Source organism: Hemibagrus wyckioides, linkage group LG14 (assembly GCF_019097595.1).
Source record: "Hemibagrus wyckioides isolate EC202008001 linkage group LG14, SWU_Hwy_1.0, whole genome shotgun sequence".
NCBI lineage: Eukaryota > Metazoa > Chordata > Actinopteri > Siluriformes > Bagridae > Hemibagrus > Hemibagrus wyckioides.
This window is the reverse complement of record NC_080723.1, coordinates 7,343,527-7,367,950: the sequence shown is the minus strand read 5'-3', so window position 1 is coordinate 7,367,950 and position 24,424 is coordinate 7,343,527. Positions and strand designations below refer to the sequence as shown.

Genomic DNA, 24,424 nt, shown 5'->3' with positions numbered 1-24,424 from the left:
TCATTATACAGCAAAATCAAGAGGATCAACACACTAGTAAAGTAGTAAAGTTCTACACCGTTGAATAAACATTCCCAGGATACAGGAGATGATGTCATGTTAAATTATTTGTCTAAACAAACTGTGAATTAACTTGCCTTCACATCCACATTACTATTTTTTTCGATAATTATTTTGTTAATAAGCAAGATTAAACGAGTGTTAAGTAGAGTCAAATAGCCACTGACAATATTTCAACAGATACAGCATTTAAATGCTTTAAATCTGACCATGCTGTCTGTACTGAATACCATAAGACTGTATTAAAAGTGAGAAATAAAATGAATTGTTGAAAAAGCAACAATTCAAGTTCTGTTGAATGAAAAGCTCAATTACTTCAACTCTGATTTTCTTCTCTGTAGAGTCATCTGTGGTATAACTCTGCCCTGACATTCATCAACATATTACTTTCCAAAGAAAGCCACAAGCAGATTATTTCACAGAATACTAGGTCTCAGTGTGGGTGCTACACAATAGTGTCAGGCGATCTATAATAGCATTGCAGTCAGGAATTTACAGCTTTATCGATCGGACATTTAAATACTGAAAAATAACTGGCATCTTTCAAAACAATGTGTTATATAAGAAACAACAGCGAGTGGTCATGGGAATGAAAAAAGCATTCAGTAATCTGGTGCCGCAGCTGGGAAGATAACAAGAGCACTGTGTCAGACTTTCCACAGACATTCAAATGTTTTTTTCCCCTCAGCTGAACCGTTTGGGTGCCTTATAATGATTTTATGACTATACAGTATACTGTCATTATTCTGACTGTGAAACTGAGAGCACTGTTTTGTTTCAGTGAATTCCCCGATCTTCTATAAAGCCCACAGTGTTTATTACATCAACACAGTATCAAAAATGTCTTTTCATTTTTGCCAATAATAAGCATCAGAAATCATGCAGGGGTTCACAAATTCTTAGAACCAATTCAACTTTTTAATAAATTTCATGCTAAGCTTTATTGCAAAGATCATAATTCATAATCCCAATTTATTATTTAAACATGTACAGTAAATACTTTGACTGTTTAATGGAGCATACATGATCAAGATTTTATTTATTGTACTACTCAGGAATATAATGTATTTATTCATTCTAAAAATAATATATCATTGAAAAGTATGAAAATTATTGTCCAGAAAAGTACTAAAAAATACATAATAAAAATAAAAACAAATGTAAATAATGATAATAATAATAATAATGATGATGATAAAAAGATTGTCTATGAGAAGTAAAATAAATAAATAAATACAAATGTATCCTCAAATGTCTAAACATTGATATTTTCAAAATTAGTAGGTAAATAATAAAAATTTTGAAATGAAAAGAAAATATTTTTCCATTTCATTTTTTTTTTTAATGTAGAAAGTCAGTAAAGATTGCAAATTACAAATGAGCTTTACCCTCATCAATTAAGGTTACCTTTATTTACAGTAATTTGTAAATTAATAAGGTGATTTGGAAGTGATTTTTAAGTTCATAAGTGTGGTAACTGAGTTAGAGATGGAATAAGGAATAGGAAAAACTATAATCTGATTTTAATATGAATGAAATCATGCTTTTAGTATTTCCTACAAACTATAAAAATGTGTTTTTCTTCTAACACTTCTGGAAAAGTAACAGGCTTCAACACATTTCGTTCAGCACATTCAAGCTGAACATTTTCAGTGGTTTTCCTTCCCTCCCAAGCATCACATGAACTAATATAATCACATGCACATTGATCTACATGGCTAATAATGACATGTTATTTGTCTCAATGCCAGGGATCGTTCTGCAGCTTGACAGCTGGAATCAGATGAACAAAGAGCATTTCATCTGTGTCTTTCATGGCAAGCAAGAAAACACGGCAGACGAGTACATCTAAAATACAAAACAACTTTATTAAACTGTTATATGTGGAATTATATATTATTAAGCTTGCATTTTGAGTGAATATTATATATATATATATATATATATATATATATATATATATATATATATATATATATATATATATATATATATATATATATATATATATATAACACATAATCTCACACATATATATGCAACTCACTCCTTAAGTTCACATATACTTTATAGGTATGTATTTCCAGTGTTACAATGTATTCATGCAAAATCCCAAGTCTGTGATGTATAGAGCTGGGTAAATGTTTATATTTGAAGACACGTCTTAGCTGACTTCCTAAGAACAAAAAAAAACAAAACAACAACAATGCAACCAAAATACATAATTTGGACTGAAATATCTGAACATATTTTGTTCTTTTTTTGCTGATATCCAAACAATTTTATCCCAACAAAACACTAACAGCATAAGGTATGATATCAATATAAAATATGTAAATGTCATATGAATGTTTTCTAGACACTAGATCTGTAAAGGAGAAATAGAATAGTTTTAAAAAAATAAACAATGAAGTAATTCTGATACATGCAAATGTGCCGAAAGAAAGAAAGAGAGAGAGAGAGAGAGAGAGAGAGAGAGAAAGAAAGAAAGAAAGAAAGAAAGAAAGAAAGAAAGGTAAATCCCCAACCGAAAATCCCAGTCATGGAAGACGTGTGCAGTGATGGCTGCAGCAGACCATCATGAAAAAAGAAACCCACACTGAACAAATAAAAAAAAACCCCACCAAAACAAACAGGTACCAAAATGTTCGGTTCACGGCACATGTGAGGTAACAGTCTGTACATTCATGAACAAACAACAAAACAAAACAACAACAACAAAAAAAAAAACATACTGTGGTATTATTATAGAAAAGCATTAAATTGGACCGTAACTAGAACGAAAATTAAGGAATGATATGGAATTAAATGTTTATGATGAAAAACATGAAAAAAATGTACGGAGCCAATATGCTTTGTTGGAAGTATAAAAGTTTGTCATAAAACGCATTGAACATTTAGTTTAGTAATTGTTTAGAAAAACAATTAAACGACGCATATGTTTTTTGCAGTAAAGCTTTCTGCACACAGCATGTGATCTGCATAAATAAGAATCAAACTTTGAGAGAATAATAACACATGCCAGGTTTTATAGGTCTGTAAAATGCCAATGTTACAAAAAAAAACGGCTAAAGGTGATCGATACTTGCATACAAATTCTTGTATTACAAAAAAGAATAAGGTCTAGCTGTGCAGATAACATGCAGATAAAATCACTGTATCAAATTTGTCACAAGACAAATTTCAACATCATATATTGTATAAGGCCATATTCTCCATTGATGTGCCCTTTAAAATGTGATAAATAAGAGAATACAATTAAAAGTGATACGGTTCGACACACACACCCATTATTTCAGTACAAACTTTGGCAATAATGGTTAAGACTTTTTAAAAGCAGCATTGCAAATTCTGTTCATTTCTTTTTGTCTATATAAATGCTAAATAAATCACCTGTGATCAGTAATAATAATAAAAAAATCAAATTTCATCATCAAAATTTAGGTATTTTGAGATTTCTCAATCCATAATGTTCCTCAACAGAGCATAAAAGTGTCCTAACTCTTCAGCATTTAGAAATAGACAATAAATGTGTGACAACACATTGCACATTTTTAACAATAATATTTAGTGGTAAATAAAAAAAATAAAAATGAAAAATCCCACCCAAAGAAAAAGTATATTGTAATAAAATTATGTAGGTCAACACATATTCAAGCACAATACCATGTTTCCAGAATCTTTGTTCTTGCACTATTAAAAGTCTGTAAGATCTGTATGTTTGGAAATTTCCCATACATTATCTCACTGACAGAAGGCATACAGTCTAAAACAGAAGAAGAGAAGAAAACATGACAGGAAGAGTAAAGAATAGAAAGTGAGTATAAGGCATGAGCATCTTGCATATTGCATTCCAAACCTCTTGACGATTGGTAATAAACTGCGTCATGCAGAGCTACAATTTTCTAATGCATTATGGCCCATAAGTCTTTATAATGGTTCTCTGAAGCAAAAAAAAGAGATATTTATTCAAAAAAATGCTATTATCATTAAACAATCAGTTTCAGTTAAGAGAACGCTTAGTAGCAAGAAAGGCGGCAAAATCTCTTTCTACTTAAATGGATAATTAAAGAGTATTTAAACATGGCATACTTAAAACCTTACATAATTCTCATACAATGAAGAAAGTTAAACTATATAGTTTATAGTAGAAAAAAGATTATTAGATACACAAACAACTCAGGCATAATTGTGCATATTCAAGCAAATATTGGACACGCTGAAGTTAATAAGTGATAATAAACAAACATAAAAAAAAGTCCACAAAATGGAATATCCATTTTTCTTTATAGATTTCAGCTATTCGTTTCATTCAACCTAATAAGTGCTTTCTTTTTCTTTGGAACAACAAATCACATAAAATAATTACACATTCCAGAATAGGTTTAAGTGTGTAAGTGCCAAAGCCCTGCAAAGGCATTTATACTTTATACTTTAAATATATATATATATATATATATATATATATATATATATATATATATATATATATATATATATATATATATATATATATATATATATATATATATATGAATTGTATGAATAAGGATTGCTAACCAGGCCATTGTAGCAGCAGAGCCAATGTCAATCATATTGGCCAATCACATAACAGCCCCCGGTCAGCTCACGCCCACTGAGATGGCTTTTTGGAATATTACTGGCTGAAACGCAAGTACAAATCAAATACCAGGATAAAATTCTGAATTCACATCCATGGAGTGCAGCACAGGTTTTTGTTCAGTGTTCAGTCTGCTCAACACTTCTGCAGAAAGTGTGTAACTATTCCCCGACTTCTCCTCAAACCAGCTGTCTAGTGGCCTCTTGCCATCAAAATTGGCAATAGGTGGCCCATTAACAGCCAACGTGAGCAGGTCGTTCATCTGTTCCAGAGTCAGTCTGGAGTGGTTGTTCCTTCTTACTTTGTGTAAAGCCTCTCGTCCTTTGTCGCAGCAGACAGTCGATGTTGGCAAAACCCTCAACAACTGCAGGATTTGGTTGAGAAAAGGAAAGCGCTGCTTATATTTGCAGACGTGACTCATTAGGTCCTTAAAGCCATTCATGCTGAAGTAGTCAGCTTTGAGATCCCTCCATTCTCTTATCAGGCTTCCTCGTAAATCCACCCGGTCATGTGACAGCTCACGACTTGGCAAGGGAATTGTCTCGAGATGGTCAAAGATGAGGAGGATCTCTTCCTCTCCATAGGTTTGGAGGTCATCCCTACTGTGTGGCCACAAGGACAGGTCAAGCACCTTGCAAGCCTGCACAACCGAATGGCTGTGCTGATCAATACGCTGGGCCAGAATTCCCTGGGTCTTTTGGCAGATTTTCTCCCGGATGGACTGGAACTTGGATTCAGCCACCCGCAGGTTCTTGAGGTCCACACCATTGAAGCTTTCACGAAAGTTGTCCTCAAACTCTTGCAGGTACTCCCCTGGAGAATCAACTAGCTGACCAATCTCATGAATGGCTTCCACAATCTTGGCATCTACTTGAGAAACTAGTAGATAATCTCCCTGAAAGTTGAAGGCAAGGCGTGACAGTATAGCAATAATATCCAAAAGGAAATAGATAAGCTTCACAGACTGGTAATCCATAAGAAACTGCAGAAGAGAAAGAGCAATGGCAGCTGCATCTGCCCTCTGGGTCTGACTGCTGATGCTTTTAAGATGGGTCACCACTTCGAGATAGTCCTTGATGAGAGCATTAAGGACATTGGGCTCACCTATGATCCACCGAACTGCTCTTATATCCCCAAGAAACTCTGTCTCCTCAGACAGAGTCGGTGCTGTTGACCTCAGTTCAGTCATCATACGAGGGGAGTATCGATAGAAGCTCAACAAATGCTTCAAGTTGTTCTCCAAGTCGTCTAAACACGAGAGCTCCTTCCCACAGATGGAATCCAGTATCTCTAGATGGGGACGGTGAATCATGACCGGTAGGCACAATACAAACGGAAAAATCTTCCTTATGGCTACGTAGAGATTCGCCCGAAGGGTAGAAGTGATGTTGGAACCATCTACTCCCAGGCCAACCATGAGCATGTCCTGTAGACGCAGACCTAGGATACCAAAGGCACGGTCAATAGCTTGAAGGTATCCATCTACACTGCTACCACTCAGTCTCTGTAAAGAGACAAATTCAGTAGCGGGTGGGCCTTCTGTGGTGATGAACTGCACATAAACCGCAACCGTGTCTGCTAACAAATCATCATTCTGGCCATCCATGATTACGCCAAGAAAAGGTGAGAGACGGATCTTCTCTACCAAGTCCTCTTTAAACGCTCGAGAAATGTGATGAATAAGAATCTGGCAGTCGCTCTCGTTCATGTACTGATCTACTACCTTAAGTTCACACTTTTTTAACAGCTCTGCTAAGGGCCGGATGTCACAATACGGCCGTCCTTCAACCGCAAGATGGTAAGCAGCATTGAACAGTGTCATCATGTTCCGACACATCTCTTCTGTCTTCTCAGGATGCATGCGTAGCTTGTACAACTGCAGACATTTCTTGTGGAGATTGCTCTGGCTATGAAGCTTGATGGTGTGGATTTTGAACTGCTTGGAGCCGATAATGAAAGCAGAAGTCCTCGAAGACTGTACGGTATACTGTCGGCACACGTGGCACCACATCTCGTTCAACGTTGGAGAATAACGCAGGAACCAGAATTTCTTTAGCCACTCTTGTTTAAAGCGCCGGATTCGTCGACCTGGGCTAACAGACAGTTTTGAGGAGTCGTCGGCAGCTACTATCATGTCAGCCGTTATGGATTCATCTGCAGAGTCCACATCCTGGTCATCCTCCTCTATTCCAACTGGAATGGGAGTCATAGCCTCTACCACTGCAAGAGAACAGAAATTTGGATATAAGGTTTCACAAAGGTTTCCCTCAAACTGAACCTACTTCAATGCTATACCTCTCTATGACAAATCTCTTAACAATAGGGATTCTGAAAGGACAGCACTCAAAATGTGATGTCTTACAGCAGAATCATGCACTGCAATCTAATTTGGGATTGTTTAAACTTACTTCCAATTTCAAATCCACACCATGAATAGCTGATAATCAGACAGCAAACAGACAATGTTTTTTTTTCAAACATTTAATAAGACTAAGTTTACAATAATATAGAAATGACAACAATTGTTATGCATGAACAAGCAAATAAACATCTCGTATACGTAATGTATCAGCAGTGAACCAATACAACATGACCACTATTCCACAGCCGAGTTGTTGCCCATGTGTAAACCTACCTCTCAGATCATCGCTTGGCAAGGATTCGGATGGAGGTAAGCCCAATGTCTCGGCCTGCTCTTGTTGTTTAAAATGAAGAAGCTCAGCTTCTAGTTCACGTATTCGTCTCTTCAGTCTAACACAATTTGGGCAAAAAGATGTAGATGGGGCTTCACTAATTACTGTGGGCTCCTCCTGTGCATCTTCTACTTTCACATATCTTTCAAGACTGCTCTCTAGCTGCTTCACAGGCAGAAGTCCACAGCCTACAAGGGGCATTTTTCTCTCAGTCTGCCCCATGATTGTCTCCACTGGGTTTGGTGAAAATGGACCAGATTGGCTGAGGACATTGCTGACTTGCATTCTTGGTCTTGATAATGATAGAGTGCTGTTTAGTGGATTGTCCTGGCTTTGGCTTGCTTCCAGTGATGCTTCTACAACATCTTTGAAAATGAGATCGATTTTTTTCTTCTTCACTTGAGGCTGGCTATCTGCCTCATCACTCCCATGTTTTATGAGGGTTCTCCTTCCATGTAAAGTTGAGCGTAGAAGTGGGCCTTTAGTTTCTTCTTGGTGTTGGGTGATGTCTTCTGAATTCGGGGCTGGGGGAAAAAAACACCACACAGCTCAGAATTGGTAAGGGTCATTTGGTAACATGAAACTTTATCAGACAAGAGGGATGAACAAAACCCACTTTACTTACCTGTTCATCATTGTAGATAAACGGCCAGGAACATTTCCTCTGTGATTTTTTTTTATATTGTTGACAAAAGTTGTTAAAGCTCACATTAAATTTTTGGGTCAAATATATTTATATGGTGGACCAATAGACTATTGGTCTATTATCTCTACTATTATTTTTGGCTGTTCCTGATAATTGTTTTGCTTTAAACTGGGACAGTATGTTTCACTATGACCCCTCTTAAGATGATTTTAGTTTCTCGTTTTTTGTTTTTGTCTGTTCTCTGTACTCGGTGGTTCAAAGTAAACAGCATGACAGGCTTAATTTAGTAGTTAAAAAAGTGTACATCAAAGCTTATAATTAAAAGATCCTAAATTGTACTGTATACATTGTATTGTGTACCCTGTCTAGTGCATGTAGTGTGTAGAAGATGACTTAATTTTTATTTGGGTACACTCATTTGGGAATGCTCACTTCACATGCTTCAATTACTGTTTTGTACTACATGTGTGCCACAGTAGCAGCAGGATGAATTGCTGCCTCACAGCTAAATACTGAGCTTGGGTTACTGTCTGTGTGGAGTTTCGCACATTCTCCCCTGTCTGTGCTGGGCTCCTGTTTCATCCAGGTTCTCTGGTTTCCTCCCACCAACTAAAAGCATGCCAGTAAGTGCCTTGGTGTCTAAATTGCCCCTAGGTGTGAATGTGTGTGTTGGCACCCCATCTAAAAAGAATGTAAGGAAGAATCGCTATTGAAAAGCAGAGACACATTTCTGTCAACACTTTTCAACAATTTTAAATGACACAAAGATATGATGAGCATGAAAATATGATGAATGGGCAAATCTTTTGATATGGTCTTCACAGTAGCCAAATATCAACCCAACTGTACTGATTTTGGACCATTGGTCTACACCTCTCACTTCACCCTCACCCACCATCATCAAAGAATTTTAAAAGAATGTTGCTTCTCTCTCCAGTACAGTTCCTGAGACTTGAAGAATCTAGAAAAGCTGTTCAGGTAACTCAAGGTCAACCAAAATCTTTTAAAATCATGTGTTTGTTTTGTTTTTCCTTTAATTTGACCAATATGTTGTTGCTTTTGCTCGTGTTAATGGCTTCAATAATGACAGTGGACACAAATGCCAACAAATAGGATTTTCTTTTAACACTCTACATTTATTTTCAAATATTTACTTGTTGGAGGTCTGTTTCAAGTCCAATTAGTAGTAAATCTTATTTATCGTGTTCCACTTGATACAATGACAAGAAATAGTTTTACCAGGGACAGCAGGAGATATCTCACCTGTGTCCGGTTTACGGTTGGTATTGTCCAGGGATATACTCTGTAGATGTTTTGCGTATTCATCGCTGTACCACACACGAAGCTTCTCCCCGGCCGACAGTCTGCGACACACGCGAAAGTAAATACGCTCACCATGCTGGAACGCACTCAAGTTTCTCTTACCCTCCTCAGAAGACATCCGGATGTATCTAATAAAATAAAACATGCTAAAGTCCAACAAATATGAATGAAAAAAATGATGATGGAGTTAGCTTTTAACAAGTGAGGACACTTGTGCATGAATTTGTCACAAGTAGTCAGAGAGGGCCGATGATGTTTACCTCATCCAGTTTGCTGTAGTCTCATCACAGCCATCAATAGTTCTGTAGGTGTTATCCTCATCAAAAATCTAAAAAAAAAAGCCGAACCAGACTTTAACAAGTTAACAGGATTTAATGATTAAAAACTAAAAAATGTGATTCTGGAAAAAAAAAACAACAACAAAAAAAACCCTAATAAATCATACCATCCATGAATATGTTCCTGACGGTTTGTCGTGGGCTCCTATGAGTTGGCCTTGATAGGGGCCAAACAAAGCTCCCTTTGGGATATTCTCATCCATGCAACACACATCCACATCCTGGCCTTTCCTTACGATCTGAATCCCCGAAGGCACAGTGAGAGCTGCACGGTCAGGCACTCCAAGCGCAGTGGGTGTATCAGGCACAAACACAGGGGGACCATGGACTAGACATTCCTCTAGGAAATACTCCTTACATTCCTCACAGACTACATAAACAATAGGACAAGAACATACTTAAGCACTGTTATCTGCAGAAAAATGTCATTACACTGGCTTGTCACTGGATCAAATTTAAAATCGATGTGCAAAATTTGTAACAACCGAATACCTACACCAGCAGTCAGCCTTCCATTGTCCCACATTCACACAACGCTCATGATTGACTTTCTTCTCTTTGGGCTCCTCAGATCCATCAGTAACGGCACTGAAACATTTCACATACTACAATGCATTACATTATCATCATCATTTAAACAGATATAAGCAAGTTGTTTGGCAAGGACATGCTTTTTTATACTGTTTATAACGTGCCCTATTTAATGTGCTAATATCCATTATTGGATTGCAGAGTATTCCCATGTGGAATTTCTAAATTTACCACAGCATTTAAAGCATTATATTATTTAAAGCTACGAAATGCTGCGGATCAATAATTAAGTTCCTGCAAACTAGTGCACTATTTTAGCACTTTAGTTAGTAGTCATGTCTGTTAGCACATTATGGAATATCCAGGGCTCTGGAATCTCATAGTGGAACTAAATACATTTGTAGCTAAATTAAGCACTGGAACAAGCTCTAATCACTTTTATTGGACACACTGGAAAAGGCACACAATACATGGATAAATAAAACAAAGCTATGGTGACTTTCCAAGAAAAATATACTTTAGGATATTTACCCTGTGCTGCATTCTGGCTCAGTTTCCATACATGGCTCAGTGTGAAAGTCGACGGAGTCCGCCATGACTGGTGCAGGATGGAGGGTCAAACCCTGGCTATCTTCATTCAAACATCATACAACTGTGAAGAGAACAAAAAAAAAAAACCTAGAGGATTCAAGAGATATTTATATAGCTGCTATAGAAGCAACTTACAAATGTACTCTAATGTGAGCAAAAATGACTGTTCAGGACATCTTTCTAATAGTAAGCATATGGTCTGTTAAGTACAAATAAAGGCTTTGGTGACCCTTGGGAATAAAAACTAGCCTGTCGGAAAGCTGAGGCACACTGACCTGGCAGGAGGCTATGTTAAGGAGAAATCCACCCTGAACATCTTGCTTATCAATAATTATAATAAATATGTGACATTCAATTATGAATATATTAACCATTTTATTCACACCACTTTACCCACAATGCCTTTTGACTGCCCGTTGGCACCTGTGGGAATTCTTCTCTGCTAAATGCAACAGCACTTTAACCTTTGGTTCGAGCTCTTTCACCTGCACATCTGTACATTCTGCTGAATTAATGGGTCCAGTGCTTAAAACAGGGTTCACTTTTCCTTCAAGTATGATACACTAGTAAGTAACTAGTCAGTCTCAATAAGACTTTGCACATTTAAATGTCAGGAAAACAACAAAGCAGTTATTGTTATGTGATAACTAGGTAAAAACAGATTAACTTAGTAACTTGAACTATTTAGGGCAAATTCTTGGAGGCATAACTCCCTCAGGAATCTGGAGATGTCAAGCATAGGAATTTCTAAAATATTACTCAGTGCCTTACATAATCAGTAGCAATGGTCCTTGGAAGTGTGGTCAGTTTTCTGTGTAGCACTGACATGTATGCCAATAAGCTCTCCTGAACACCTACTGAGGAGAAAAAAAGTGGCTACCAGCTTCCAAAAACACAAGCCGAGCTGCTCAAGCTGGTCGACCACGTGACCACTGGTCAATTTCATTTCCAGCCTCAGCCTTATTACAAGACTGAGTTGATAAATGTTTGAGATTTTGTTTAGAATGTAGCACAATTCCATAAGCCCGGCCTGTGTTTTTGCAGCTGCTACACAGAGCAAGCGTTTATTTTATTATTTTTTAATGCTGAAACGAAGTTGAATAAACCACATCGGATGAGAGGCCCAGTGGTGTCAGGTAAGAAAGAGGGGTAAACTGACCAAGGGGCAATAAACACCACGCACTTTAGACCTGACTGACAGACTGAGGCAGAGGAGTCGCAGCGCGCGTCCCGATGATCTCGAGCCTTCGATGCGATACGGTTGGAAAGCTGAAGCGTGATTGGTGGACTGCCGCGTCACTCATAGAAGCTAGTCAAAGCTGAGAGGAGACGAACGTTAGCACCACAAACAAACCTTATCCGTACAATCCTCCAGCTATTCATGGACCCCTAAAACAAGCGTAGAGAGAACTACCGAGGGCCAAACGTCGAGCTCTTACGCCGTCCAACGGCTGCTGGTAAAGTTTCTCCTCGGTTAGCTCATAACATGAAGGAGTCTCGCACTGCGCAGGCCACTGGCGACTTACCTAACGCTTTCGGAAGCCATTGGCCACAGCGTGTGTATTTTGTGTGTGTGTGTGTGTGTGTGTGGCTAGTGCAGGACTCACCTTGTGCAGAAGACGCAGTCCGTCCGGAGCTCTTGACTTTCCCTCCTCTGCATCAGCTGCGACGACACCCACATCGACCACCAGCTAATTAAACTAGTCTCAGCGAGAGCCAAACTTTTAGCTCCTCACATCTTTTCTACCGAGTCAGCTGCTTCTTGCAGCTTTGACCACCATCTTTTTTTTATTACAGGAAATGACATGGAAAAACGGAAGAAAGCTGCGTTTATGTGGAGGAGCGGGTCCAACGTGCAAGATAACTAGAAAAAAGTTTTCATGTGCAGGAGTGGTCTCATCATGTACGTTTAGTTCTGTGTTTTAGAGCATGAACTACTTCACCTCCCGGAAGGAGGCTAGGGATTTAGGCAAGATTCTTTATAAAAGTGCTGTACACCAAGCTCCTGGATAGTTCTGTCCATTCAGCAGGATTTCACTTCACTCTTTAGAAAACACTAAAACCACATCTAAGCAAACCCCTTCCATATTTTAACTAAAACACAATACCTTTTTTTAAGACACTAGAACCGAGATCTCAAATCTATTTGCTCAGTGTAAGAAATAAACAATAACCGTAATGTTACTGGAAAAAAGGAAAATAAATCAAGGAGGTGTGTAATGCAGCCTGAATCAAAGATGATTTCTACAGCTCTCTCCATTATTTTAATTTAGAACTAACAAACAAAATAGAGAGAGAGCCTTCTTAAGTTCCTTTTTACTTTGAACACACCAGAGACAATCTCTAAAATTTTACCCAAAGCCCTAAATGTAAGGAATAAAACAATCATGGCAGTGTTACAGGAAAATAATCAGTGAGAAGTTGTGATGCAGCCTGATGCAAAGATGATTTCTAAAGTCTGTCCCCAAAATAATTTACCTTATAATTCACACTTAAATATCTGCTGCTAAGTTGTTTTTTCTTCTTTTAATAAAATGTAAAAATGGCTAAGCCAAAGCAATAACTGGTAAATAAAATGCCAAAATATTAAAAACAACATTGGAAGTTCACTCAAGATATGTAACAGACCAAGTTTCTTGGTAAATTTATTAACAAAATGATAAAATAAATAAATACAAATTGATCAGTTGCTCCTAATATCAATTTTGTCTCACGTTCCCTACAGTATTTCTAAACACTGCATACAAACAACTCAGCACAGGCTCAAATACATGAGAGAGGTAAGAGAACCAACCAATTCACTCACAATGTCAGGCGAAAAAGACAAAGCAAGAGTTCTGTAACAGAAAGAATTCATAAAAATAAACACACTCCTTTTTAAAACCATTATGAAAAATACAAACAATTTTACAAATATTTATATTGTGTAATAAACAATTTACACATAGTTCAGCACACCAGGTGAACGTTTCGTAATTACTCAAATCGCTACAATGCATCTTGTGTTTCTTTAGTGGAAGATTTTTTTTTTCCTTTTTTTTCCTTTTTTTTGCACGCGTAAACAAAAGTACTCCGATTTAAGAGTTGACTGCAGATGAGGTAAAAGACACACATGTACACTCACTCGCTCACACACTCAGACACAGGAGGTGTACAATACCAGGGAAGTTACTGTATAATGAAATGCATCAAAAATACTAGAAGGCCACAATCATGAGGAAGTATAAAGAAGAAAAAAAAAAACAAAACTAACATGTCAGAGGGAATATAATGCACGTGTGTGAATATGGAGAATCTAAAATCTAGCAGGTTAATGAGATGTACAGCTGGAATGAATCTGTAATCAAAATGTTCCCATGTATGCATAAATGTAGTCCCCAATCTCTCATATTGTAAACCCCAGATTATTACAGTGCACAGACAAATGACTAATGAAACCCAAAAGTCTGCAAAAATCTACAATGTAATGCTGTAGGCTGTTAGACATAAGAGATGTGATATGTATATAGAACATAAGAAGCTTCCTTGCAGCAAAATGCACATTTGCAGTCTCTTTGGGTATTCTGATTATAGAACGTGAATGTGGGGCTCTTACACTACAACTTTACGCCAGTGAGACTTTTTCAGACCCCCCCCCCCCAAAAAAAACAACAACAAACAAACAAACAAACAAAGAAAAAAAAAAACCCAAACAAACCATATAATTCAGCATGGTACACATATGAAAGTAATTTAAAAAAAAAATAATGGTCCACTGATCATGAGACGATGAGATGAAATACTCCACATTAGTACAAATGACAAAGTTGGAGGCATTCTGATTACCCTTACAGTGTTTGACTGATTATTTACTTAAACATGTGCCAGAGATACCAGAAATGCCAAAAGGAAAAGTCTATTTGTTCATCAATAAAACGCCTTTATAATAAACGCACAGCATGCATGTACCGCTTAGTTTTTTTTTAAATTTTGCTTTGTTTTAAATCTCGCTGCCAGCAATGTTCAATGAAAAGTAACAAAATAGTTCTGCATAAAAATTCTACAACTTAAATTCAAAGCTAAATGCATATTTAAAAGTGACGACGAAACATTTCTATTAAAAAAATGTTTGCATAAGAAAGTGGCATTTGCTATTGAACTGATCGGTGGTGTTTCGGTGGTTTTGCAGTCAGCTTGCCGGTGTTCTTTGATCGTTCCTAAGCTGCCAAAGCCTAGGCTGAATTTGAATACCTGATAAATCACCACTGACTTCTGGAATAGAAAAATAATTAGGAGTATTAAATTGTTAATAACCAGATAATAAACATTCCCAGGTATTGAAGAAAAAAATAAAAAATAATTCACGAAACCTTCACAAAGGGGCTCTACACTACATAGCAGTAGAATGTATGGAATATGACAAAGTGAGAAGTGAAAGGCTTGAGAAATGATGGCCTACTCTTTCGGTATATTAAGCCAACTCCTTTATGTACCTTTAATACTAATGGTATCACTGCTGAAAGTGCATAAACAATTATGAAAAAAATGTATCATAAAAAAAATTACTTACGCCAATAAAAACCAGTAAAGATCATACTTAAACAAGTCAGAATTTACCACTAAACAAAAGGACTAATTTTGCCACAATAGGAGAATTTTTTTTTAACTTGTGCAATTGCCATGATAAATACACCATTGTTATGGGTGTTTAAAAACAAACTTACACACCTATTAAGGCAACTCCTTAACCTGAACATTAAGCTCTTTAAGCTTCTGTTTTAAAAGGGAGTGTGTGAAACATCTACGTCAACCACAGACAGCCAGAGAGAACCAGACGATCACGTACTTAACACCACGTTATTACACCCGATTTTACTTTTGCCCAATAAAAAAAAATCTGGCTGTGCTTCTATTTTAAGGAGGTGACACCTGAAGTGTCAGAGAGTTAATGGCAGATCTGTGGTTATATACTGTAACTAACGCAGGACAGGAACTATATTGGGAGAGAATGTAATAAAGGCACTCTAGGGTACCTGTACAGAAAGGAATGGAGGTGTTTTAAGGGAAAAACCCTCTCACCCTCATGATGCACTAGACAGTAAGGGGTTTCAGAAGGCCATAAAATGTCCTTTAAGGTTATCTGATTTAGATTTATAATCATAACAGTAAAGATATGTAGTCATCATCCTGCTTGCTAGTCCTAGCTAAGTAACAGAAGTGTAAAGGAATGCAGGGAGTGTTTCACAGTCATGCAAAAGGAACTGCAGCATGCTTCCAATGAAAGCTATGACGCCTGAAAAAAACTTTTTTTTGTCTGTCTACCTCCTAATACAAAGTACTCTACGTTAGTTTGGTTACATCTTAGTGAAACAGTCTGAAATCACGAGGCCTGTTTTGCCCTGCAAACAGCAGTAATTGTGCAATATAATTTACATGGTATAATGAATAAAGTTGGATTTTTTTTTGTTCAGTAATAGACTAATTATCTGTCAACATAGCACAGATGAAGATATGTAAATTTGGAAAGAGGTGATGTAAACATGTTTGAGGTGCCAGCTGTGTAGTACCATTAAGACTTAACCCAGTGCAACGTACAAATGACTGCAAGAGAAAGAGTCAGAGTCAGCGTAGGAGAGGTAACTGGGCAAGTGTGTGTCTGATGTTTTGGTCTTAGGGAAGGTGGGAAGAAAGGCTCAAAATGAACTGGTACAAAAGTCTGACAAAAGATGCCTCCACCTGTGGGTGAGCAAGCAGCACAGATTCATTACACATGCATGAAACCAAAAAAAACCCAAACAACAACAAAAAAAACAAAACGGCAAGCCTAATGGGAATTAACAAATAAGCCTTTAAAAGCTGTTTTAAGCTTCACCTTACTTTAAGTCTTTCAGAGTGTTTTGCTTTAGTTGTTTTGAATAAGCTTGTGCTTTAAATCCAGGGTTTTCCGTCTTTGTCTTATTACTAAATTTGGCTCGAACATCAAACCCTCAAGTTTAAGACAGTAAATTGTGAAGCATTATTGTTATGTATGTTTACCATACAGGATGATTCAGGGGAAGGAAGAAAGAAGTGGTAATGTATTTACTGTTTTCTAGACTAGACATAAAATATGTTAACATCTATATCCGGGATGTAGAAGGGGAAAAACATTTGGCAGTTTAGAATAATAAAAAATAAAACACTCATTATGCAATGCCCTTCTGCTTGCAACAAAGAGCTCCTTGCATAAACGATGCCATTTTAACACCTCTGATAGCAAATTACTGTTTTAAGAAACAGAAAAGCACTTATTTTTGTGTGAAGACTAGGAAGACCTGAATACATTTTGCTATAAACAAAAAGACAAAAATACTCCTCAGACATGGACACCTCCCCCCCTCAACACAGTGAGCCTGCACAGATCCACACACGAATGCAGTAAAGACTCACTTCAGAAGAGCATCATCTTTGTCATACTCATCAGATGCTGCTATCAAGAGATGCAGTTGTATTTCGTCTCATCACACCATGCTAGACATTATCCTCTTCTGTTTAGTCTGAGGCGTGCTTGATATGGGACTTCTTTTTAGCCATATCATTCACGTTCTACAGCTCACATGAAATGAAAACAGGATGAAGATATTGGCATTTTATAGTCCTGATTCAGTCTAACAAATGCCTGTGACTTCAGAAACCTCGGCGCTTCCTTGCGCTGGCGAATACTGATACAACTTGTCCCCAGCTCAGAACAAGAAGCTTTTGGTTTAGGAAGGGTCCTCTCAGACCTGGCTGGGGACACAACGAGGGTGGGCAGAGCATGCAGTCTTTGGACACGTGTGACCTGCCACCCTCTTCCCAGAGAAAAGGAAACATAAGATAACTTAAAACAATCCCCATGAGTTTTTAAGGGCAACTGTTGCAGGCACACACTGGTGTGATGAGATATATTCAGTTATCCTCCTCCTTCATTATCAGTTCAATTCGGTCATGTTTTCTTTTACATTTTAAAACAGTCCGCTAATTGGTATGACACTGTATCATAAGCACCTTTCTACAAACTTTTGTTGGGCGTATTCATCGACAAGAACCATGACTAATTCACCTTGGATGTAGACGCACTCTTGACAGTCTCAACCTTACACTTTGGGGGGAAAACAATGTAGTTAAAATGCACATATATATGTATAATATATATAGATTGGCAACTTGGTGCACTGGTGCTGGATGCGATAAAAGTTGTTTTTAAATGTTTGGGAGAAGGAGAGGTATACTTAGTTGAGTCAACTGGGACAAGACTCATTTGGAGATGTCCACGCTGTTGAGTGCCACTGGCAAAAGCTGTTGTGAGATTTTTCCACTGTTGGTGTTCTTGCTATGGTCCTGGTCCTCGACATCCATCTTGACTTCCTCATCGCTGTTGCTGGCATTGGGAGTCGTATTTTCAGAGTTTGTAACCATCTCAGGACACTCTCCCACCTCTCCAGAGCTTTGAGAGTCCATTGCGCCATTCTCTTTGACCTCTGTAACCTCTGTTGGCTTCACAAGTGGCTTTACTTCATCTCTGACTGCTGTGTTACTGGCCTGCGTGACTCCTGATTCTTTTGGCTCTGCCTCAGGAGTGACAGCGGCAGCGGAATCGGCCATCTCGCCCACCTCAGGCTCAGGCTGCACCTTGGGCAACATACCAGCAGCAGGGACCTGCGCACCAACTTGGGCAGGGTTCTGCTCAGACCCTGATGACTTGGTGCATGAAAGAACTGTACCCTTGGGCTCTTGGAAGCCATCAGTCTTGTCCTCAGGGTTGTCCTCCTGGGTTGTGCCAATCGCTACAGTCTGAGAAAGGTTAAAACTGTGGATGAGGCGCACCAAGTTTTTCACTTTCTCCAGTGAGGCCTGCATTTCCTTCTGCCGAGCCAGGATGCTGTTCTTGGTCTCCATGCATTTCTTAGACATTAAGGAAAGAAGCATATGGTGTTAGTTTTGAATTTATTACTAAAAGAGGGGCTAAACTGGACAGGTGTGTACAGGAGAGAACAAGGCACATTAGGCTTATGTGAATGACACATGAAGCAGAGCATCAGTACTATAATAGCATGTTATGACAGATTGGCTTGGAATTCCAGAAAAAATATTTGTATGGTAATAATAATTATAACAGCAACAAGACAAAAACAAAGAAACACGCTTTTTTTTGGTTAAGTGCAGTACCGTCATGTCACATTTTATGTGAACTATGCCGTAATCACAGCTGGCCCATGTTTTTTGACTCTTGTAGGTATAGCCATTGACTTTTTTGCCCAACACTAACTGAAAGAAGAGCAAAATAAACAGTTGCTAAGTTTCTAAGTTTCTGCTAAGGATGATTGGCATCTGCTTTTGTCATTGCTATGTGTTGCTGCAATATATTCTTAATCTTGTCAGAATAATGTTTGTAAGATGCTTTGGATAAGAGCACCCAGTAAATGAGCACATATAAAACATAAATGTAGGTAATGTAATTCTGCATAAATTTACACACATGTAGCTCGAGCTTTTTTTTCTGAAATTAAGTGATTTTTATGAATATAAATTCTTTTGTGTAAACACTCGGATTTATGCGTAAATCCATTGACAATAAGTTTAATAAATGAACCCTAATGTTGGGAGCAATTAAAGACTTGAATCTTGCTTTACCTTCTAACTAGGCCTACACTGGTCTAATCTGTGCCTGGTGAGGGTTAAACAAGTTGTCTACCATTTATGTATACTTACCGTTATAGAGTTGCTGAGCTGCTTGACCCTTTGTTCCAGTTGCTCTCGTTCTAGTTTGAGCTCAGTACTCCACTTCATTAGCTTCTGCTTTTCTTCCTCTTTTGCTGTCAAGCACAAAACAAACTGTGGTTTTTATATGTGATTTTGAACAATTTCTAACTTGCTTCTAAAAGATCTAACACAGCATCTGCTATTTCATTTAAACATTTTAATTAGACAAATTTAACACAATGACGCACAAACACAGACAAACAGCTCAAGTATTCATCCTAACTGTTGATTGTAAAACAGCTAAACAGATATCAGAAAAGAAACCCAAAGGACAGTTGTATTAACATGGTAGTAATTAAGTAAAATATAGTAAATAAGTAGAAATTGAGTGCTTGCAAAGGAATAATCCAAATCCACTCTTTCCTTTTTAGAAAACCAAACAAAACGTAGACTAAATTTGGACTAAAACATTCCTACAGTCACTAAAGATGTGCTTATGTCTCATAACATCCTGAATCGTAACCCTATCAACATGAAGATATTTTACCTTCTTTATATGCAATGTAGGAATGGACAATTGCCAGGGTCCCGGGCCATGGAATGGCCTCCTCTTTTTTCAGTATCTGAAAAGATATATGATGTTAGAAATGGCACAGTGTTGAGGAACACTTTTGGGACACCAGAATAACCCCCCTTTCCCCCAGTGATCAACTGCTAATGGTGTAGTGATGAACAAAGAAAGGAGTTCAATGAGAGGGTGCTGGATGCCAGCTTCCATTTACATGATGAGTAAAATAAAAGGACACTTGATATAAGACCACATGGAAAGTTACAAATACTTATAAGCAGCTTTTTTGGTATGGATTAGGGGATGTAACTGTAATTGATGTATCTGAAACAATAAGAGAGAAGCCTGGTCTTAGATCAAAGACTATATATATTACTGTAATTATGTGTTTCAAAATCCTGATAAGTTTGAGGTTAGCAGGATTCAATGCAGTCAGATTAACGAGTTTGGGGATCTTCGTGGCAAAGTGATGTAGTTTACCTGGTCTTTACATTTGGGACAGATCCACATGCCTTTAGGAATATTTTTGAGGGGCGGGTCCAGGCAGTCGAGGTGGTAGACGCGTGAGCATGTGTCGCACATGAGCAACTGGCCACTACGCCTGCACACAGTGCAGAAATCCTCATGGATGTCTCCCTGTCAGGAAGAACGGCACGGGTCAGTACCACCACCCCTCTGTGCCGGACCAATCAAATGGGGAGAGGGCAGGGCAGGGAGGGAAAGTGCTGACTACTAGCTTTGCTGATTCCTAAAAAGTATAGTTTAAGCTACAATCCAGTATTTAAATCCAAATCATTTTTGAATAAATTCAGATCAAATATGTGAAGCAGGCGTTGGAAATGATTCTAATGACTATTAGTAGGTGTATTAAAGATTTAAAGTTTACAGACAAATGAAACAGATAGAATAGTTGGGAAAACAAACCTTGTGAATCACTTTAGAAGTGATCATTATATTTTAATAATTAAGGAGATTAATACTAATTCCATTGCAAGGGCTACTATCTTCTTTTCAATCAAATAACAAAAACACACGTATAAGAATGTGCATTGAGAACAATCTGTTTTTTTGTATTTCCAAGAGGGGAACAAGGTGGAGGATGCTCCTCAGCACATCACTCCACTCCACTACAGTACATAATGAACAGGGGAGGTGTAAAAGTACGGTAGGGGCAGTCTGTGATATACACTACTGTACTCTAGACCAGAGTGAAAAGTTGGGTAACCTCTGTGGTTACTTACATCCCCGGAGCTGGGGCTGGGCTGAGGGACAGAGTGGGGGTGGACGGGGAGGGGGAAGCCCCCGAGTTCAGGCCGCTCGGCGGCTGGGGAGGCGGGGAGACTGCTGGATGGGGAGAGCAGGGGGTGGCAGCCCAGCTCTGGCCCTGATGCACTGCTGCTGTATTTGGGTGGGCGACCTGAGCGAAAATGAGACAGACGAGAAAAGGAAAAAAAAAGAACAGAAAAAGATGGAGGAGGAGGAGGAGGAGGGGGGGAACAAAAGAACAACAAAAAAACAAAGGTGAAATAAAACAGATGATACATTGGTCACAACATACCTTTGAAAGGGGGTCCTCGTTCGCTAGCATGAAAATGAAGGAATTAAAGAAAGCAGAGAAGGAAGGAAAAAAGGAAAGGAGGTCCAGAAAGCAATTAGTGCACCAGACAACAACTGCATGCAGGGGGTTAGATTGGGTGAGAGAGAGAGATGGACAGAGAATAAGAGAGAAAATACAAGAGAGGCATATACAAGATTCAGAAAGAGGGAAGGAGGAAGACAAAAAGAGCGGCACAGAAAAAGAGCCCGGACACACACAGAAGGACCGTTCACTCCTTTGAGAGCTCCGGAACACTGTCAAAATTGATAAGAATCAAATCATGCAGCTCTATCCAATGAACAAGTTTTATTGTTTGCTCCAAAGATAAGAAGAAATGAAATGCGTGTTTTTTTTCTTGTGACTTCCACCTCTTCCAGAATGACAAACCAAAATCCTTCCACACTGATTAAGCAGTTTGACTTGCAGAAAAATATAAGGCAAATGCATAATCAATGTTAGCTTGTATCTCCATGGAATATGTTAGTTTAACAAGTTTCTATTCAGGTCTGGTGGTGGGCTAATCAAAATTAAAGAAAAAAAGGGAAAGAAGAAAGAAAGAAGGCAGATAAGGTTTGTAAGATTGGGAAAGAGTATACACAGAAGGAGCAGCGGCAAGAGGATTCATGGACTCTTACAGGTCATTCAGTTTTGGCTGTCAACAATATCAAACTCTGTTAAGAAGCATGTAAAAGCAGGGGAGGCAGACAACCAATGAAACAACACACACTATAAGCACGAAGACAACAAACAGCTGTATCATATAAAAGTTTTTCAGAGCTAAAAGTGATGCAGTGAGCTGTTACTGACCTCTCTTCCTCGTTCCTTGATGGAGGGGAGTATTCAGATAGGTGACAGCACTCTTTTTCCTCTAAAACAACAAATTGGGTAGAGTACATATTTAAGAAGCTTCAAAAAACAAAGCCTTCATCAAGGCTGACCAAAATGCAGTGTGCTTCTGAATGTTTATATTAGAAAAGTCTAATTCACTGGAAAATAACTTTCGTACTGAAATATTTATGAAACTTTTTTTAGATATATATTTCTATAGACATCTACATTTCTATGGATATCTGCCACACAGAAAAAACTCATAATCCAACAGCAATAAACAATTGTAGCAAATAAAAAAAACCCTAGCATAAATAAATTAATACATAAACAAACAAACAAACAGAGTAGCACAAACTCAATTTTATCTGTCTGTATGCATTTAGTATATATTATGTGTTCAATCCAAACAATGTATTTTGTTACATCCCTATTTTACATGCACCAGTCTCCCTCATCTGGTAATTCAGTGTAATAACAGGAGATACACAACATGCCAAATATTTTGGGGACACATAAATGAACCTTTTGTCTCTTCCCCAAACTGTTGCCATAATGTCCACAATTGTCTGGATTCTCTCGGTATGCTGTAATATTACAAATTTCTCTTAACTGGAATTAAAAGGTCCAAACCTGTTCCAGCATGAAAATGTTCTACACTGTATGTATGTACTGGAACATAACAGGTTCATATGTCATGATGCAAAACTTGAAAATCCTACAACATAATCTTTTTCTTGTACTGAGAGGCAATATGCTTTACACCTCTGTCATATTATGGCTTTTCTGTGAGACTGAGGTTGGATTTAATTTTTCTGGAACTGGATCTGGTTTGCCTTTAACCCATGTCCAGTATGTTTTCTTTATCATACTATCATATTCTTTATTTTATTCAAAGCAGGACAGTTTCCAGTAATAGTAGGTCCATACAGTACATATATGTCTACAAGGAAAAATATCTATACCTCTGGTTCAAATACTGCTCCACTGTACACAGGATTGGCTGTTGTTCTCCTTTTCCGTTCCTGCCTTCGGCTCTGAATCTCTGCAATTGAAAAGCATGTCAGAGAAATTGCTTTGTGTTTGGCTCAGTGACAGTATACTTCAACGAAAACAATGTACCGATTAAAAGTATCTAACCGATTCATTACACCTGTTGGACAGTATCAGCATTTCACGGAAATGCCTCTAATCGAATTCAGTCAGCCTTTGGGGCTGTACTCTTTGTTTTGATAGACTTGGTCTTTTTTCCCCCTCTTCTAATTGGCTCTAGATAAAAACAGCATAGAGGGGAAGTAAAATGACCCATAGCATTCATTTGCTCATGAGTGCTGGATGTCTTCTGTCACACAAAAAATACATCAAGTACACACAATGCATGAGTTTCAGGAGATCAAAACCTTTTTTTAAGCTTAAGAGAACATCCAAGGTAAAATTACTGTGCTTCTATTAAAGTGATTTTTTTTAAAATAAGATAACCTGACATTCTGATGAAGAAAAACTTTTTTTAGATGAAGAAAAACACAGACTTCAGATATGGATGGACATAAATCACCAGGTAGCACCTGTAACAGATTGAACTACCCCAGCACATGCTGTAATACTAATGCTGCCCAGATAGCCCTGTGAGCTAGAAAGCACAAGCAGATAAGGTACTGTAAATGGTACAGTTACCAGATTCCTGTGTAAAACTACTACAGTGAGGGAAAAAATTATTTGATCCCCTGTTGATTTTGTACGTTTGCCCATTGACAAAGAAATGATCAGTCTGTAATTTTAATGGTAGGTGTATCTGAACAGTGAGAGACAGATTAACAACAAAAAAAATCCAGAAAAACGCATTTCAGAAAAGTTCTACATTGATTTGCATTTTAATGAGTGAAATAAGTATTTGATCCCCTATCAATCAGAAAGATTTCTGGCTCCCA

General features: G+C 37.9%; 2 protein-coding genes across 9 annotated transcripts in view; both read right to left on the bottom strand.

The window, feature by feature from the left end:
• Positions 1-4,579: 4,579 nt before the first annotated feature.
• prdm11 (PR domain containing 11) lies at positions 4,580-12,622 on the bottom strand. 2 transcript variants are annotated; one of them, XM_058407505.1, is made up of 8 exons: positions 12,411-12,621; positions 10,744-10,864; positions 10,178-10,269; positions 9,789-10,051; positions 9,604-9,671; positions 9,284-9,471; positions 7,317-7,898; positions 4,580-6,901 (listed from the first exon to the last, which is right to left on the bottom strand). In XM_058407505.1, exons 2-8 carry the CDS (start codon positions 10,806-10,808, stop codon positions 4,743-4,745), a joined length of 3,417 nt encoding a protein of 1,138 aa, XP_058263488.1. In that variant the 5' UTR covers positions 10,809-10,864; positions 12,411-12,621; the 3' UTR covers positions 4,580-4,742. The 2 variants fall into 2 exon arrangements, with proteins under 2 accessions (XP_058263488.1, XP_058263489.1); XM_058407506.1 differs by lacking the exon at positions 7,317-7,898 and having other exon boundaries at positions 12,411-12,622.
• Positions 12,623-13,419: 797 nt separating this feature from the next.
• The window catches only part of phf21ab (PHD finger protein 21Ab), a 29,768-nt gene continuing 18,763 nt past the window's right edge, over positions 13,420-24,424 (bottom strand). For 5 of the 7 annotated variants that reach the window (XM_058407509.1, XM_058407512.1, XM_058407508.1 and 2 more), the window contains 7 exons: positions 23,462-23,541; positions 22,476-22,536; positions 21,313-21,488; positions 20,552-20,707; positions 20,051-20,126; positions 19,513-19,616; positions 13,420-18,705 (listed from right to left, as the gene is read on the bottom strand). In XM_058407509.1, coding sequence (XP_058263492.1) covers positions 18,058-18,705; positions 19,513-19,616; positions 20,051-20,126; positions 20,552-20,707; positions 21,313-21,488; positions 22,476-22,536; positions 23,462-23,541 — 1,301 coding nt within the window. In that variant the 3' untranslated portion in view covers positions 13,420-18,057. Of the gene's footprint in view, positions 18,706-19,512; positions 19,617-20,050; positions 20,127-20,551; positions 20,708-21,312; positions 21,489-21,629; positions 21,653-22,475; positions 22,537-23,461; positions 23,542-24,424 lie in introns of all 7 variants that reach the window. The other 2 variants (XM_058407513.1, XM_058407511.1) reach the window with 2 other exon arrangements.

Excerpts from the sequence above, each read along its gene's own strand:
- prdm11 (XM_058407505.1), bottom strand. The coding sequence starts at position 10,808 with ATGGCGGACTCCGTCGACTTTCACACTGAGCCATGTATGGAAACTGAG. Across the intron at positions 9,672-9,788 it reads CAGGAACATATTCATGGATG|ATTTTTGATGAGGATAACAC; the intron begins GTATGATTTATT and ends TTTTTTTTTTAG. Across the intron at positions 7,899-9,283 it reads CAACCGTAAACCGGACACAG|CCCCGAATTCAGAAGACATC; the intron begins GTGAGATATCTC and ends TTTTTCCCCCAG.